At 42.0% G+C, this 12,447-nt stretch overlaps 1 protein-coding gene across 1 annotated transcript; it reads left to right on the top strand.

The window, feature by feature from the left end:
* The first annotated feature begins 1,223 nt into the window (after window positions 1-1,223).
* On the top strand, window positions 1,224-12,231 carry opn3 (opsin 3). The gene is made up of 4 exons (XM_080740994.1): window positions 1,224-1,712; window positions 6,054-6,373; window positions 8,373-8,624; window positions 10,672-12,231. The coding sequence occupies exons 1-4, from the start codon at window positions 1,391-1,393 to the stop codon at window positions 10,954-10,956; spliced, it is 1,179 nt and encodes a 392-aa protein (XP_080597120.1). The 5' UTR covers window positions 1,224-1,390; the 3' UTR covers window positions 10,957-12,231.
* The last annotated feature ends 216 nt before the right edge of the window (window positions 12,232-12,447 follow it).

Below are 12,447 nucleotides of genomic sequence, written 5' to 3'. Positions count from 1 at the left end.
CCTTTTCTACCCATACATGGAGATCCCTATCTGAACCAGCCACCAGACTTTTACATAGGTGATGTCACCTTGACATCACAGTGACGTCAGGGCATGATGTCTGATCGACAAACCCATACAACCAGTGTCAGGCGTGACAGAGACACATACAGACAAGCTGTGACCGTTTTCATAGTAAACTTGCGACCATTCATATTTTTGTGAATTGGCAGAGGCTTGTTGAAACAAAAATTCCATAAGAAGTGGTGTAAAGCAACTAAGTACATTTATTCAGCTACTGTACTTAAGTACATTTTTAGGTGTTTTTACTTTACTGGAGTATTTCCCATTTTCAGTACTCTTACTTAAACTCCACTACATCTCAGATGATGCAAATATTGTACTTTAACTCCACTACAATAATTTGAAAACTATTTAGTTACTTTGTAGATTTTGATTATTATTACAAAACATAGGCTACATTAACCATTTCAGCCATATATTCATTTGGGCCATTTGAACATAGCCAATCTACAAAGCTCACAATGGGAAGTATTGTGAGCTTGTAGATCTGCTATTTTCAAAAGATTTTTATACATTTGAAAATGTGTGAAATGAGACATACGCACAATGACTACTTTCTACTTTTGGTACTTGAAGTAGGCTACATTTTTATACCAATACTTTTACTCAAGTAGGCCTACATTTTGTATTCCGGACTACTTGTAACAGAGTATGTAATTCTACATTTATTTTTGCATTGTGTTTTTTACTGATCATATCTTGTGTAGTAGTCTACTGTGTTCTAACTGTCTTTCATTCAATGTTAAATGAGTAAAGAAAAAGGAATCTCAATTGAAACAAGCCATATAGGCTTTCTTGGGCGTATCCTTTTAGTTGACCAGCTTGACCTTGTACCAGTGAACTGTCTGTCATGCAACTGTACCTTTTCCTTTGCAAACTTCTAATATTCTTCAGTCATCAATCAATCAAACAAACAAACAAACAGTATTGATACTTTTACAAAATGTGAGTAGCCTAGCCTAGTCTACTTTTTCCACCATAATACTGTAAGTAAACTGCTGATGACTAGCCTACATGACAAGCCCCCCCCCCCCCTCTCTTTTTGTTTGTTTGTGTGTATTGCCTGTCTGTCTACCTCACCTGTCTTCAAGAGAAGAGACAGTTGACCCAGATTCTCCCATAACATTAATATGCTAGGGCTAGGCTTCCCCTACTACTACAAGTTCATTGAGTTACATGCGTCAGGAGGACAGGACAGGAGGACTCCGGACTGGAGTGGATGAAGAGCTGCGGAAAACACGTAGGCTACTTCGGCAAAAGGCTCCATCCATGGTCACTGCGCGCACGCCACGGACAGCACAATGTTGGAAACTAAATAATCCGCGCAATGAATCCTGCGAACGAAACCAGATCATCAGAAAGAAGCGCAGAACAGTACATTTTTGCGGTCGGCACGTACAAACTTCTAGCTTTCACCATCGGAACGATCGGAGTGTTTGGGGTTTGCAACAATGTGGTTGTCATCGTACTTTACTATAAATTCAAGAGACTCCGGACGCCCACGAATTTGTTGCTGGTCAACATAAGTGTCAGTGATTTGCTGGTGTCGGTCACCGGAATAAACTTTACTTTTGTTTCGTGCATAAAGCGCGGTTGGGTTTGGAGCTCGACAACATGCGTCTGGGACGGATTCAGCAACAGCTTATTTGGTGAGGAATCCAGGTTTATTCTCACTTGAGCTCTGGTCCATAGCGTTAGAAGGACTCTTCTCTCTATGGTGCCGACGATTACCCCTTGCGACCGCAGTGAAAGGATGCAAAACTGTTTCGCTACGACTCACAAAAAAAAAAAAAGACTGCTTTAGGCAGTTGAACGCCTACTTTCCTTAGTGGGAACACTCTGAACCCCCCACCTCACGTCTAAAATATACCTTTTGGCCAGAAAAGAAAATATTTCACGGGAAGGCAAAATCTGGTCAATGGAAATTTCTATTGTCAAGATCTGTAGAGGGCGTTGTGGAGTAGCAAAAACGTCCGGTGAAATATTTTCTTTTCTGGCCAAAAAGTGCAGTTTAGACGTGAGCTGGGGGGCTCAGAGTGTTCCCACTAAGGGAAGTAGGCTTTCAACATCATAGAACCCTCTTTGTTTTGGTGAGAAACGAAAGTTTATTTGTATTTTTTACTACAGACGAGAGGCTGAGCAGCCTGGGCTACCGGGAGTGAGCGCAATGGCTCATCTGTGACATAACGTTATGGAAAACTCCTTCTAACGCTATGGTCTGGACCAGAGCTAGTATATAGCAATTGAATCAGAAATAATTAAACAATCGTTGCCTTGTTTGCTAAATGTCCCTGGCTCTGAACTGTGATTATTAGGCATATTAGTTTATTAATAGCCCAGTAGGCTACAGCCTACTGGGCTATTAATAAACGTGCGTTATGCGTTTGGAGACCGTTTTTACGCAGATATTGAGACGCAAGGAATTCGAACCCTATTATTATTCTACTCTAATATCCTAGGAGGTGGAGGACCTGAAGTATTATTACTCTAGGATACGGTATATTACTAATATACAGTATATTAGTACAGTATATTTGACTCATTCGTCATTGTGTTCTATTCGTCTGTCATTCAATGTTATATGAGATACTTAAATGGTTTCCTGTGGAAATAAGCTTAGTCTTTTCATGGATCTCCTTTTAGTAGACCTTGTACCAGTGAAACTGTATCTTTTCCTATGCAAACTTCTAATAAAGTCTCCAATCAATCAATCAATCAATCAATCAATCATTAGACTACTAAATGTGTGATAATGAGGTGATTAGTTCAAACTTGACAGTCCTCCTATAAATATCACAATGGATGGGTTGCTGATGATTTCCCCTACTCCTGTCACGCCAAAGGGCTTAGAATGTCTTTAAAATCTGAAGGACACTATAGTATTCACTATGCTCCTCATGCAATATACTTGCATTTCATCCAACATCAAATAGTCATCACTGTTGCCTTAGCCATTTATTAACCCCACACACTGCCTCCTTTCATCATTGAAACGACATTGAGCAGAAATTACAGAGATGAGCATGTCATTATACTGTAGGTGATGTGTGAATATTTTCATTTTTCACACATTTTCAAAAAGTTTATATGATGTACTGCTTTAATTGCAAAAACAGACAGCCCATTTTAGAACTTTTTTGAATAGGTCTTAATTATATGCTACATAAAAATTGGCTAATGGGAGGGTAGATGGGCGTACCACGGCCACGTTATAATGATATAACCATAAAGAAAAACCGATATGCATATATAGGCATACATATTGGAGGTTCTTCAGTTGTCCAGAGCCCGCTAATGTGACTATGCCCATATATGGTCATATGCATGGGACCGTCTAACTTCCAACTCAGCAAGGACTCAAGGGATATATAGTCATATACTGTATGGATATCCAGTTGTCCAGAACCACCGATCCAAATGATGGGCATACCAATACTGTATGGGCATATGGCATCAGGGATCTCCATATACAGTATATGGGTATAAAAGGGACGACGACGAGGGCTTGGGGAATTGGCTTCAAATCTAAATTGGGAATACAGAAGGGAAAAAATGTTTTCTTTTATTACCCTTTTTTATGGGCAGGATTTTCTTCATTCTATACTAGAATGTTATGGTCTATGATAGCTTCAAATCTCATGCTACTTTGTGTCAATAACCATTGTGATGGGAATGGGATTTGGGGTGTCATCACTTTGTATACCTGCCTTAACATGACACTGCATTTCAATAAAAAAGATTTGAAAAGAAAAGGGACGACTGACAGGTACAGAGATCTACATATATGGGCATAAAAGGGACACAGACAGACGGGTACAACAGGTATTCTGACAAAGCCCCTGACACTATGACTTGGCAGTGCGGAGTGGGTGTGAGGGCCGCACAGTGGCCCGAACCTCTACTTTAAAACATCAACATCACATGATCTGGCTCTATATTAGAACAATATTTTATCTACGGTAACATTAATCCCTTCGGCTATATGTACCATACCCTGTCCTCCCTTTTCACTACACCATTTGTAACTCTGAGAGAGTAAAAATTAAACCAAACGGATTGGCCCGTAACAGGGTCCATTTGGTTCCATTTGTTCACTCAGATAAATTGACTATGGATTTACACTCACACTCTCCCACAATTTTTGTGAGAACACGGCGTCTAGACATCTTCACACATGCACCCTGTGTGTGTTGTGTGCGTGTATATATTAGACCTTGGTGAGCAATGTGATCTGTGGGAGCAGACACGTGGCATGTGAGTATGGAACAATACCTGGGGAGGTCTACACTTGCAACACAGCCACCACGGCACTGAAAGGGAAGCTTTGGCTCGAGTCCAGTGAGGGGTGAAACTATACACAGTAAAATCCCCAGTGTTACTTTAACTCAGAGGTGAATTGATCTGCAGGAGCCCCCAAGGCCGCTGGCCCGGCCGACCCATTAGGCAATTTTCAATATAGGTTACAGGTACAAATTATGATTAAAGGGTTTGAACCAATATACAAGATTGAAATCAATGTGAATCACAGCTGTTGGTCTGTTGAGTGGGTGGGTATGCCAATATGCCATCTGTTAGGCTTGATGCTTTGATGGGTTCACAATGATGACAAATGTTTGCATTTGATTATCTGTTACATTCTATTCAAACAAAACAAAACATATGTGGGAATCGGAAGCTTTCCCATCTGCCACTGGACTGCCCAGTATGTTTGGAAGTGTCACTGAGCAAGACAATTAAGCCCTAACAGTTTCCTCCATGTGCTCAATATAACCTGAGCAGCCATCAGCTGGGTGAAGCTGAAACTGAGTTGAAACTGGAGCTTTGTTTTTCCCTTCTTTTTCTCCCTTTTTTTGACTTTTCTATTGACCCGTCCCTGATTGAGTAGTGAATATTCAGCATTAAGGACTTCACACGGCACTGACACACCTAAGCTCCTTTTACATTGACATGGCCCAACAACACACCACTCCACACCGCCCACGTGTGCCAGATTTTCCAATACAAGGACCTGGGTAGAGTGGTGTGAAAGTGGTACTAAACATGGTACTAATAAGTATCCAATCTAGATTAGGTCTGTGCTAGGCCAAACAGGGCCAAACACTTCATAATGAATGATCACTCACTGACTTTTCATTTAGACCACCAGGATATAGTTGTAATACGTGATAATAGATTATATTGTGTTATAACCACTATTATAATCTATTATAGTGTATTATAGTTATCATAGTAATACATTAATATTCTATAGTGTATTATAATCACAGTTATAATCCATTATAGTGTATTATAATTAGGATAGTTGTAATACAAATTTATATAAATATAATATTGTATTATAATCACAATTAAAAGGGTCAATTTGTTTCTTACCAATAGGGGTACTTTTGTGTAGTGGAATTTTTATGTGGTGCTAAAGCTGCAGTCGAAAAGGGGCTCTAGTAATACATTTTTTGAGCGGTGCCTCAGCGTTCCAATGCTTGACTGTGTGTATAGGTACAGTATGTACTGTGTGTCTATGCAGTGTGTGTAGGACTTTAGGTATGTCTGTATGCAGTATGCAACTGCTGCAATACCGTGGGGTGACCAAGTGGCGCTGTTGAACAGCCTTGACATTAATGGAAAACACAAGAATTCATATAAATATAGCTTAATGAAATTAACTTCTCAAAGGAACTGCTCTCTTCACACTGTTTGTGATTTTATTGAGAGAGGCAAGCTTTCAGGTGTGTGTGTGTGTGGGGGGGGGACTGCGGGCAGTCTGACAGGTGTAGCGACAAGCGGGCGCGATCCAGTGAAATTGACAATGTGTCAATGCATGCTCATCTCACACATTCGCGACCCTGCGCCAAGAGTTAAATTGTGTCGAACTTTTTCCTACTCAACACGTAGTAAAGAAACACATCTACATGAGGAATGAGTGTCGCTCCCCAACGTGTGAAAAGCCCTTTACTCAACATGACCGCCTCTCTGCCTCCCCTGCATCCCAGGCATCGTATCGATCATGACTCTGTCCACTCTGGCGTACGAGCGCTACACCCGAGTGGTCCATGCCAAGGTGGTGGACTTCTCCTGGGCCTGGAGGGCCATCACTCACATCTGGCTCTATTCCCTGGCCTGGACGGGGGCTCCCCTGCTGGGCTGGAACCGCTACACCCTGGAGATCCACCGATTGGGCTGCTCCCTCGACTGGGCCTCCAAAGACCCCAATGATGCCTCCTTCATCCTCTTCTTCTTGTTTGGCTGTTTCATGGTGCCTGTGGGTGTCATGATCTACTGCTATGGGAACATACTCTATACAGTAAGAATGGTAAGCGCTGGTTTGCTCAATTACACTGTAATAATGGTCTATTAGACTGCGTGTAAGAGAGTCTGCCCATATAGGCCTACAGTATATTCTATTTTCTTTGGTCAATATTATAAAGGTTAGAGAAGCAGGGATGGGAATGGAAGGTTGTCAATTAACATTCAAACCTACAAGCATCATGGTTCTCTGTTTTTGTATATAAGATAAATGCAAAGACTCCTTTTTGTATTACTTATTCAGAAATATCCCCAGATGCAAAATTGTCTTACTGTACTTACTGGTCCTTTTTGACTGACTAAAACCGAACTTGATTCACTCTCACATTCAATACCGTTCACTCTTATCATCCTACTGTACCCTCAGGGCAAGGCCAGACCTGTGCAGTCATAAATAATTAGTACACTCATTGTTCTCAGTTAAACCCATACTGCTTATAGACTGTGCCTCACATCCATGTGTGGTACTGTTCTAATCGTCGTCTTGGTAAAAAAAAAAAGGATGTCTGTCCCAAGGATAAACTGTTTACCTGTTTTCACAGCATGGAAGGTGTGTGTGTGTGTGTGTGTGTGTGTGTGTGTGTGTGTGTGTGTGTGTGTGTGTGTGTGTGTGTGTGTGTGTGGGCTTGCAAAGCTATCTTTGTGGGGACCTCATGTCCCCACAAAGATAGTACAATCCAGGGGGAAAACCGTGTGGGGACAAATGAATACGTCCCCACAAGGTCTTTAGGGGTTAGGTTAAGGGTTAGGGTTTAGGGTTAGGGTTAAAATGAATGGAATGTCCCCACAAAGATAGTAGACTATGTGTAATGTCCCCACAAAGTAGCAATTGCAAACCTGTGTGTGTGTGTGTGTGTGTGTGTGTGTGCAATTGTGTGTGCGACTTAGTAGCTGTAGATGACTCACTACAGCACTATTTGCTTCTGACAATGAGCAGACAATCACTTAATATCTGGACTGTGTGTAGGCCCCCACCCTGTGTCTGTTGCAGCTGCTGTCTATTCTCTGATTAAGTTACAAGCTTTGCGTCGTGTCTGCCGTGTATTGAAACCTGCATGTTGTACAGAACATAACAAACTCACCATGACTCACACAGAACAGCAATTCCAGACATTCAACATAAGAGAACAAATTCGCAAATTCATTTTTTTGTCACCTGAACGAAACCGATTTGACCGCTTTACCAAAGCATGAACAAGGGAGAGTAGGTTGCTGGGATAATAGAATGTTTTTTTTTTTAATGTTTTTTTTGTTAAAGAATAAAGTGACAATTTACAGAATGCTGCAGTGCTCAAATTCATTATTATTAGATTTGTTTTTGGGCTTTTATGCCTTCACTGGTAGGACAGTAGACTGACAGGAAACAGGGAGAGAGATCGGGAGTGACATGCAGCAAAGGTTGCCGGGATCGGGATTCGAACCCGCGACACGCTGCCAGGCACCAGAGCCCACGCGGCACGCACCTGGACTGCTAGGCCAGCTAAGCGAGTACCCCATTGTGGGCTGAGGAAGTTTTGGTACAGAAAAATTATGTAAATAAATACATTCATAAAGACATCAACATACTAGACAACTGAAATAGCAATACAAATGTTGTTACTGTAAATGGAATCTGTTATTGATGGTTTGGTCCAGCGGTTATTCAGCCAGGACGTGAAGTTAACAATTAAGCTAATCGACTAACACAACTGCTGCAGAGTTCTTTTAAAGTTTTAAAGTTTCTTTGAACTCTACTGGACCTGTGAGTTATGTAATAGAACAACAGTCCATTATCTTATGACTGCATGGATGCCACTTCCTGAACTTTAGGGATACTCCCAACAAATTGGGTAGTCATGATCTGAGGAGTCTGTTTTTTGATAATCCACGTTTGCCTGTAATTGGCTTCCAAAATTAATGGGAGGTGGCAATATCCAATATCCATGGATTAGCGAGTGTAAAAGATGTTATCCTTTCGGGTACTCTGAGTTAAAGTAACTGTCTACATCCAATTTCCTCATTCTCAGCTGCGCTCCATTCAGGATCTGCAGACTGTTCAGATTGTTAAGATCCTGCGCTACGAGAAGAAGGTGGCTGTGATGTTCCTGCTTATGATCTCCTGCTTCTTGATCTGTTGGACGCCCTACGCAGTGGTGTCCATGATGGAGGCGTTTGGCAGCAGGAGCATGGTCTCCCCCACTGTGGCCATTATCCCCTCTTTTTTTGCCAAGTCCAGCACGGCCTACAACCCCCTCATCTACATGTTCATGAGTAGGAAGGTGAGATTAACTGTTTTTGTTTGTTGCGACCGTGAAGTCGCAAGTTACTATGAAAAGCTCCACCGGCTGTCTGTCAGTCAGCAAACCACAACCTCCGCCCCTGATTTCTCACATACCCCTCTTCTTGTGCCACCATGAGGTTGCTTTTTGCAGACAACATTATTGTGTTTACATGGCACCATTGCCCATATCCATGCCAAACTTTGCACACACACTCCTTGGCTGGCAAACCACAACCTCCACCCCTGATTTCTCACATGCCCCTCCTCTAGCGCCACCATGAGGTTGCTTTTTGCAGACTTTATTGTGTATACATGCAACCTGACAGTTGCTTATCTCCCGATTAGGGAGTCTTACTGGTTTGTTTGTTTTAATTTAAGGAAATGTGACATTTGATGAAAAAGTACCTGAAAATTGATATCCAAATACATTTCAAAAGTGTCATACACTGCAAATCCGGAGTTTACATTTAATTGCGACAGGCAGGTCGCAGTTACTATCAAAACCTCCACCGGCTGTCTGTCAGTCCCTCTGTCAGTCAGTCCGTCTGTCCGTCATGTCACGTCACACTTTTGGCCCTACTCTTATCTTCGGCACCGTTGCCCCTATCCATGCCACACTTTGCACACACACTCCTTGGCTGGCAAACCACAACCTCCGCCCCTGATTTCTCACATGCCCCTGTTCTAGCGCCACCATCAGGCTGCTTTTTGCTGACATTAATGGACACTGCTCCTACAGATCTTGCCTAAAAATCACGCAAAGTGGTACACTATCTTGCAACTCATGTCAGCAACATGCATCTGTTCCATTTCCTATATTCCCTCCTGATAGGCTACGATTGCCTTCTAAAGTTGGCTGGATTGCTTCCTTTTCAAAACAATTCTGCAAATCATGAACACCACATGCCTTTTCTTTGCGATTAGCCACGCACATTCCCTCAACACATAGGCATACATGCCACTTAACATCTTCACTTCTACCTGCACATGGGCCTCTTCTAGCGCCACCATGTGGCCTGTCTACATTCTTATCAATGACCCACTGTGCTCACCACAACAAAATCTGTGGCTGTCATAATTCAACACAACACCTAGGTTACACATTTGCTCCACCTACATACTAACTAACGTATCTCCTACTACTTGAACACGACCCGTGTTACAGCTAAACCCTGCATTCTCTGGCCTATACCTAAGCAATACATTTTCCACGCCATCCCCCTACATCCAGGAACCAATGCCACTTACAGTACAGGCCAATTTGTGTATACAGTACATGCAACTTGATGGTCGCTTAATATCTCCCGATTAGGGAGTCTTACTGGTAACTGTAATTGTGTCTTATGAGGGTTGTGAATATCCATGTTCATACAGATGTGCAGGTATTGGCAGTCTGCTGCTTCGAACTTGTGCTAAAACTGTGCAAAATCAGCATGTGGCAAAGCACAAACCATAAAAATATAGGTAAATTGTATTTTCAATGCCAGATAACTCATTTGATTAGCACTAACAAGCGATAAAGGGAAGAGTGCAAACTCTTTGTGCAGGAGGCAGTAATCCCATAATTGAGAAAGGAAATTGTTAGGTCTTTAATAAAGGCTTGGTCTCCCTGGCAAACTGTGTGTCTGCTATCTTGTGCATTTTATGCTGATAAGAAATCACAGCAACTGTAATTATACTCACTGTTTAAAAGGGTGTTCACACTGGCATTTGGCATGTGGTGAAACAAGGGACGAGTCTGTGTTGATCGTCCAACGTCCTCATCAGCTGCAGCTGGTGACGTTTGATGAACCTGCTGACAGCATGGCCTACACAGTATTTGAAGGCTTATCACAAGCCTTGTGCTTCCTCAAAGAAGAATGGATCGTACTACTCTGGAAAGTTAATTACAACAGCTACTGTACATGTTTCTCCATGTTGAACAACCATTGTGCTCCGTCAACATTTGCCGTTTTGCCGCATAGCGAATGTCAGTGTGAACAACTCCCTAAATATCATTGTTTCTTTCTGTCTCCATTCCCTCTTGCCGCCTCATCCTCTGACAGGTCCGGCGCTGTCTGCTGCAGCTGCTGTGTTCGCGAATCTCATGGCTGCAAAACAGCATCCAAAACAGCAAGGACAGGCCACTTGCTCCAGTTGTGCGTCCCATCCGTCCAATTTTCGTGTCACATGGGTGTGGGGATAGGGACCGGCCCAAAAAGCGGGTGACCTTCAGCTCCTCCTCCATTGTCTTCATCATTGCCAGTAATGACACCCGCCAGCAGCTGGAGATGACCTCCAGGAATGGTGACGCCTCGGAGGTCAACATCATCCAGGTTCGGCCGCTGTGATTCAGGATCTTTTGAGGGTTAGGGTTAGGGTTAGGGTTAGTTTAACCTGTCCCTCTTTCGAGTATGCCTTAGGACAGTTCCAAGCCAAAAGAACCCTATCTGACCTCGTAAGATGGCTTTCTTTTCTGCCACTTACCTTTTTCAGGATTCACTGTTGCAGACTTTTACAGGTAATTCTTAAAATCCCACAGTCGAGTGAAGTCAGGTGCATTTCCTATTATCGTTTCATCTCACCATTATAGTACAGAATAGTGATGTGTCGTTCGTGAGTGATTCGTTCAAAATAACAAGTTAATTGCCGTGAACATGAACAAAACTCGCTCACTTCATTAAACTGTTACGTCCACCGTTTCGTTCATTTCGTCCTCTCCCTCGGTACACAGAAAGGGAGTGCCGAGTGTATGTGCGACGTAATAAAAACTCTCCTGCGATAGTGCTTTTCGCGCTACGAATCATTTGAATTGCTGTGAATGTGAAAGAAATCGTTCGTTGACTGAAATGAACTGTTTTGCCCACCACTAGTACAGCACTACTGCATTACAATGTACATAGTAGTATTATGGAGCGTTTACAATGGTACTGGGTCAACATGACTTGACTAGTGTTTTTGTTTGTTTTTCCATTGGGCAAAAGTTGTCCAGTACCTGGTATCTTGTTTGGTATCACCTCTGGTCAAGGTTCCAAGCGAGCTGAGGCGTTACCAAAAATTGGCTTGAAAACATGGCTTACAATTATTATTTTGACCTCATTTTGACCATCCCGATTATAGACTAGTCATTATAAATGTGAAATATGAAACAATAGTGAGCTATTTCTCGCTTTAAATGATTGTACAGGTAAAATAGATTGTTTCCAGACAAATCACCATTGTAGTTCAGTGCTCTCATACGCATAGATGACCAGCTATTTTGAAGGGGTATTATCTGCTGTGGAAAATGAACTGGTATGTGTTACCAAAAGCAAGTAGTCAAGTAGAGTACAATGCCGTGGAAGCGCCATTACAATAGTCTCAGTAATGTCATGGTCTAACACCAGTTGTGATCACATACAGCACACAGTGGTTGTTCTATAGATATAAAGTGTTGAGCTAATCCATCATTATTTCAATAGCACAATTGTCATTAAGAATATGTATATGTCGTCGGACTATGAACCTGTGCTTTGCTCAATCTGTTGCGGTGTGAATGAGTAAAAGCCTTAGCTCTTCAGATACAGAATGTTGCTCACAAATGCTCATTATTGTATTCAATAAAGAGATATATTATTTTTATGCTAGCCATGGGTACATATGCACTTTTCTTCATTATCTCGTGTCATCAAAGTGGGCAGTCTTCATCAGGGAAATGGTATTTGATGTAATTTACTTCATGATGAACCTATTGGAGTGTAATTAAATGAAAGGTCTGGCCCATAGGCAGCTGCAGCGAGAAATCACTTTCATAATCTGTGAATAGATGAATAGATACTATATACAAGTGATAATTAGCTCAT

This window comes from Nannobrachium achirus (genome assembly GCF_963921795.1).
Source record: "Nannobrachium achirus genome assembly, chromosome: 13".
Lineage (NCBI taxonomy): Eukaryota > Metazoa > Chordata > Actinopteri > Myctophiformes > Myctophidae > Nannobrachium > Nannobrachium achirus.
Note: the sequence above shows the minus strand (reverse complement) of the source record. Positions and strands in the feature narration are given on the sequence as shown.

Excerpts from the sequence above, each read along its gene's own strand:
- opn3 (XM_080740994.1), top strand. The coding sequence starts at position 1,391 with ATGAATCCTGCGAACGAAACCAGATCATCAGAAAGAAGCGCAGAACAG. Across the intron at positions 1,713-6,053 it reads ATTCAGCAACAGCTTATTTG|GCATCGTATCGATCATGACT; the intron begins GTGAGGAATCCA and ends CCTGCATCCCAG. Across the intron at positions 6,374-8,372 it reads TACTCTATACAGTAAGAATG|CTGCGCTCCATTCAGGATCT; the intron begins GTAAGCGCTGGT and ends CCTCATTCTCAG.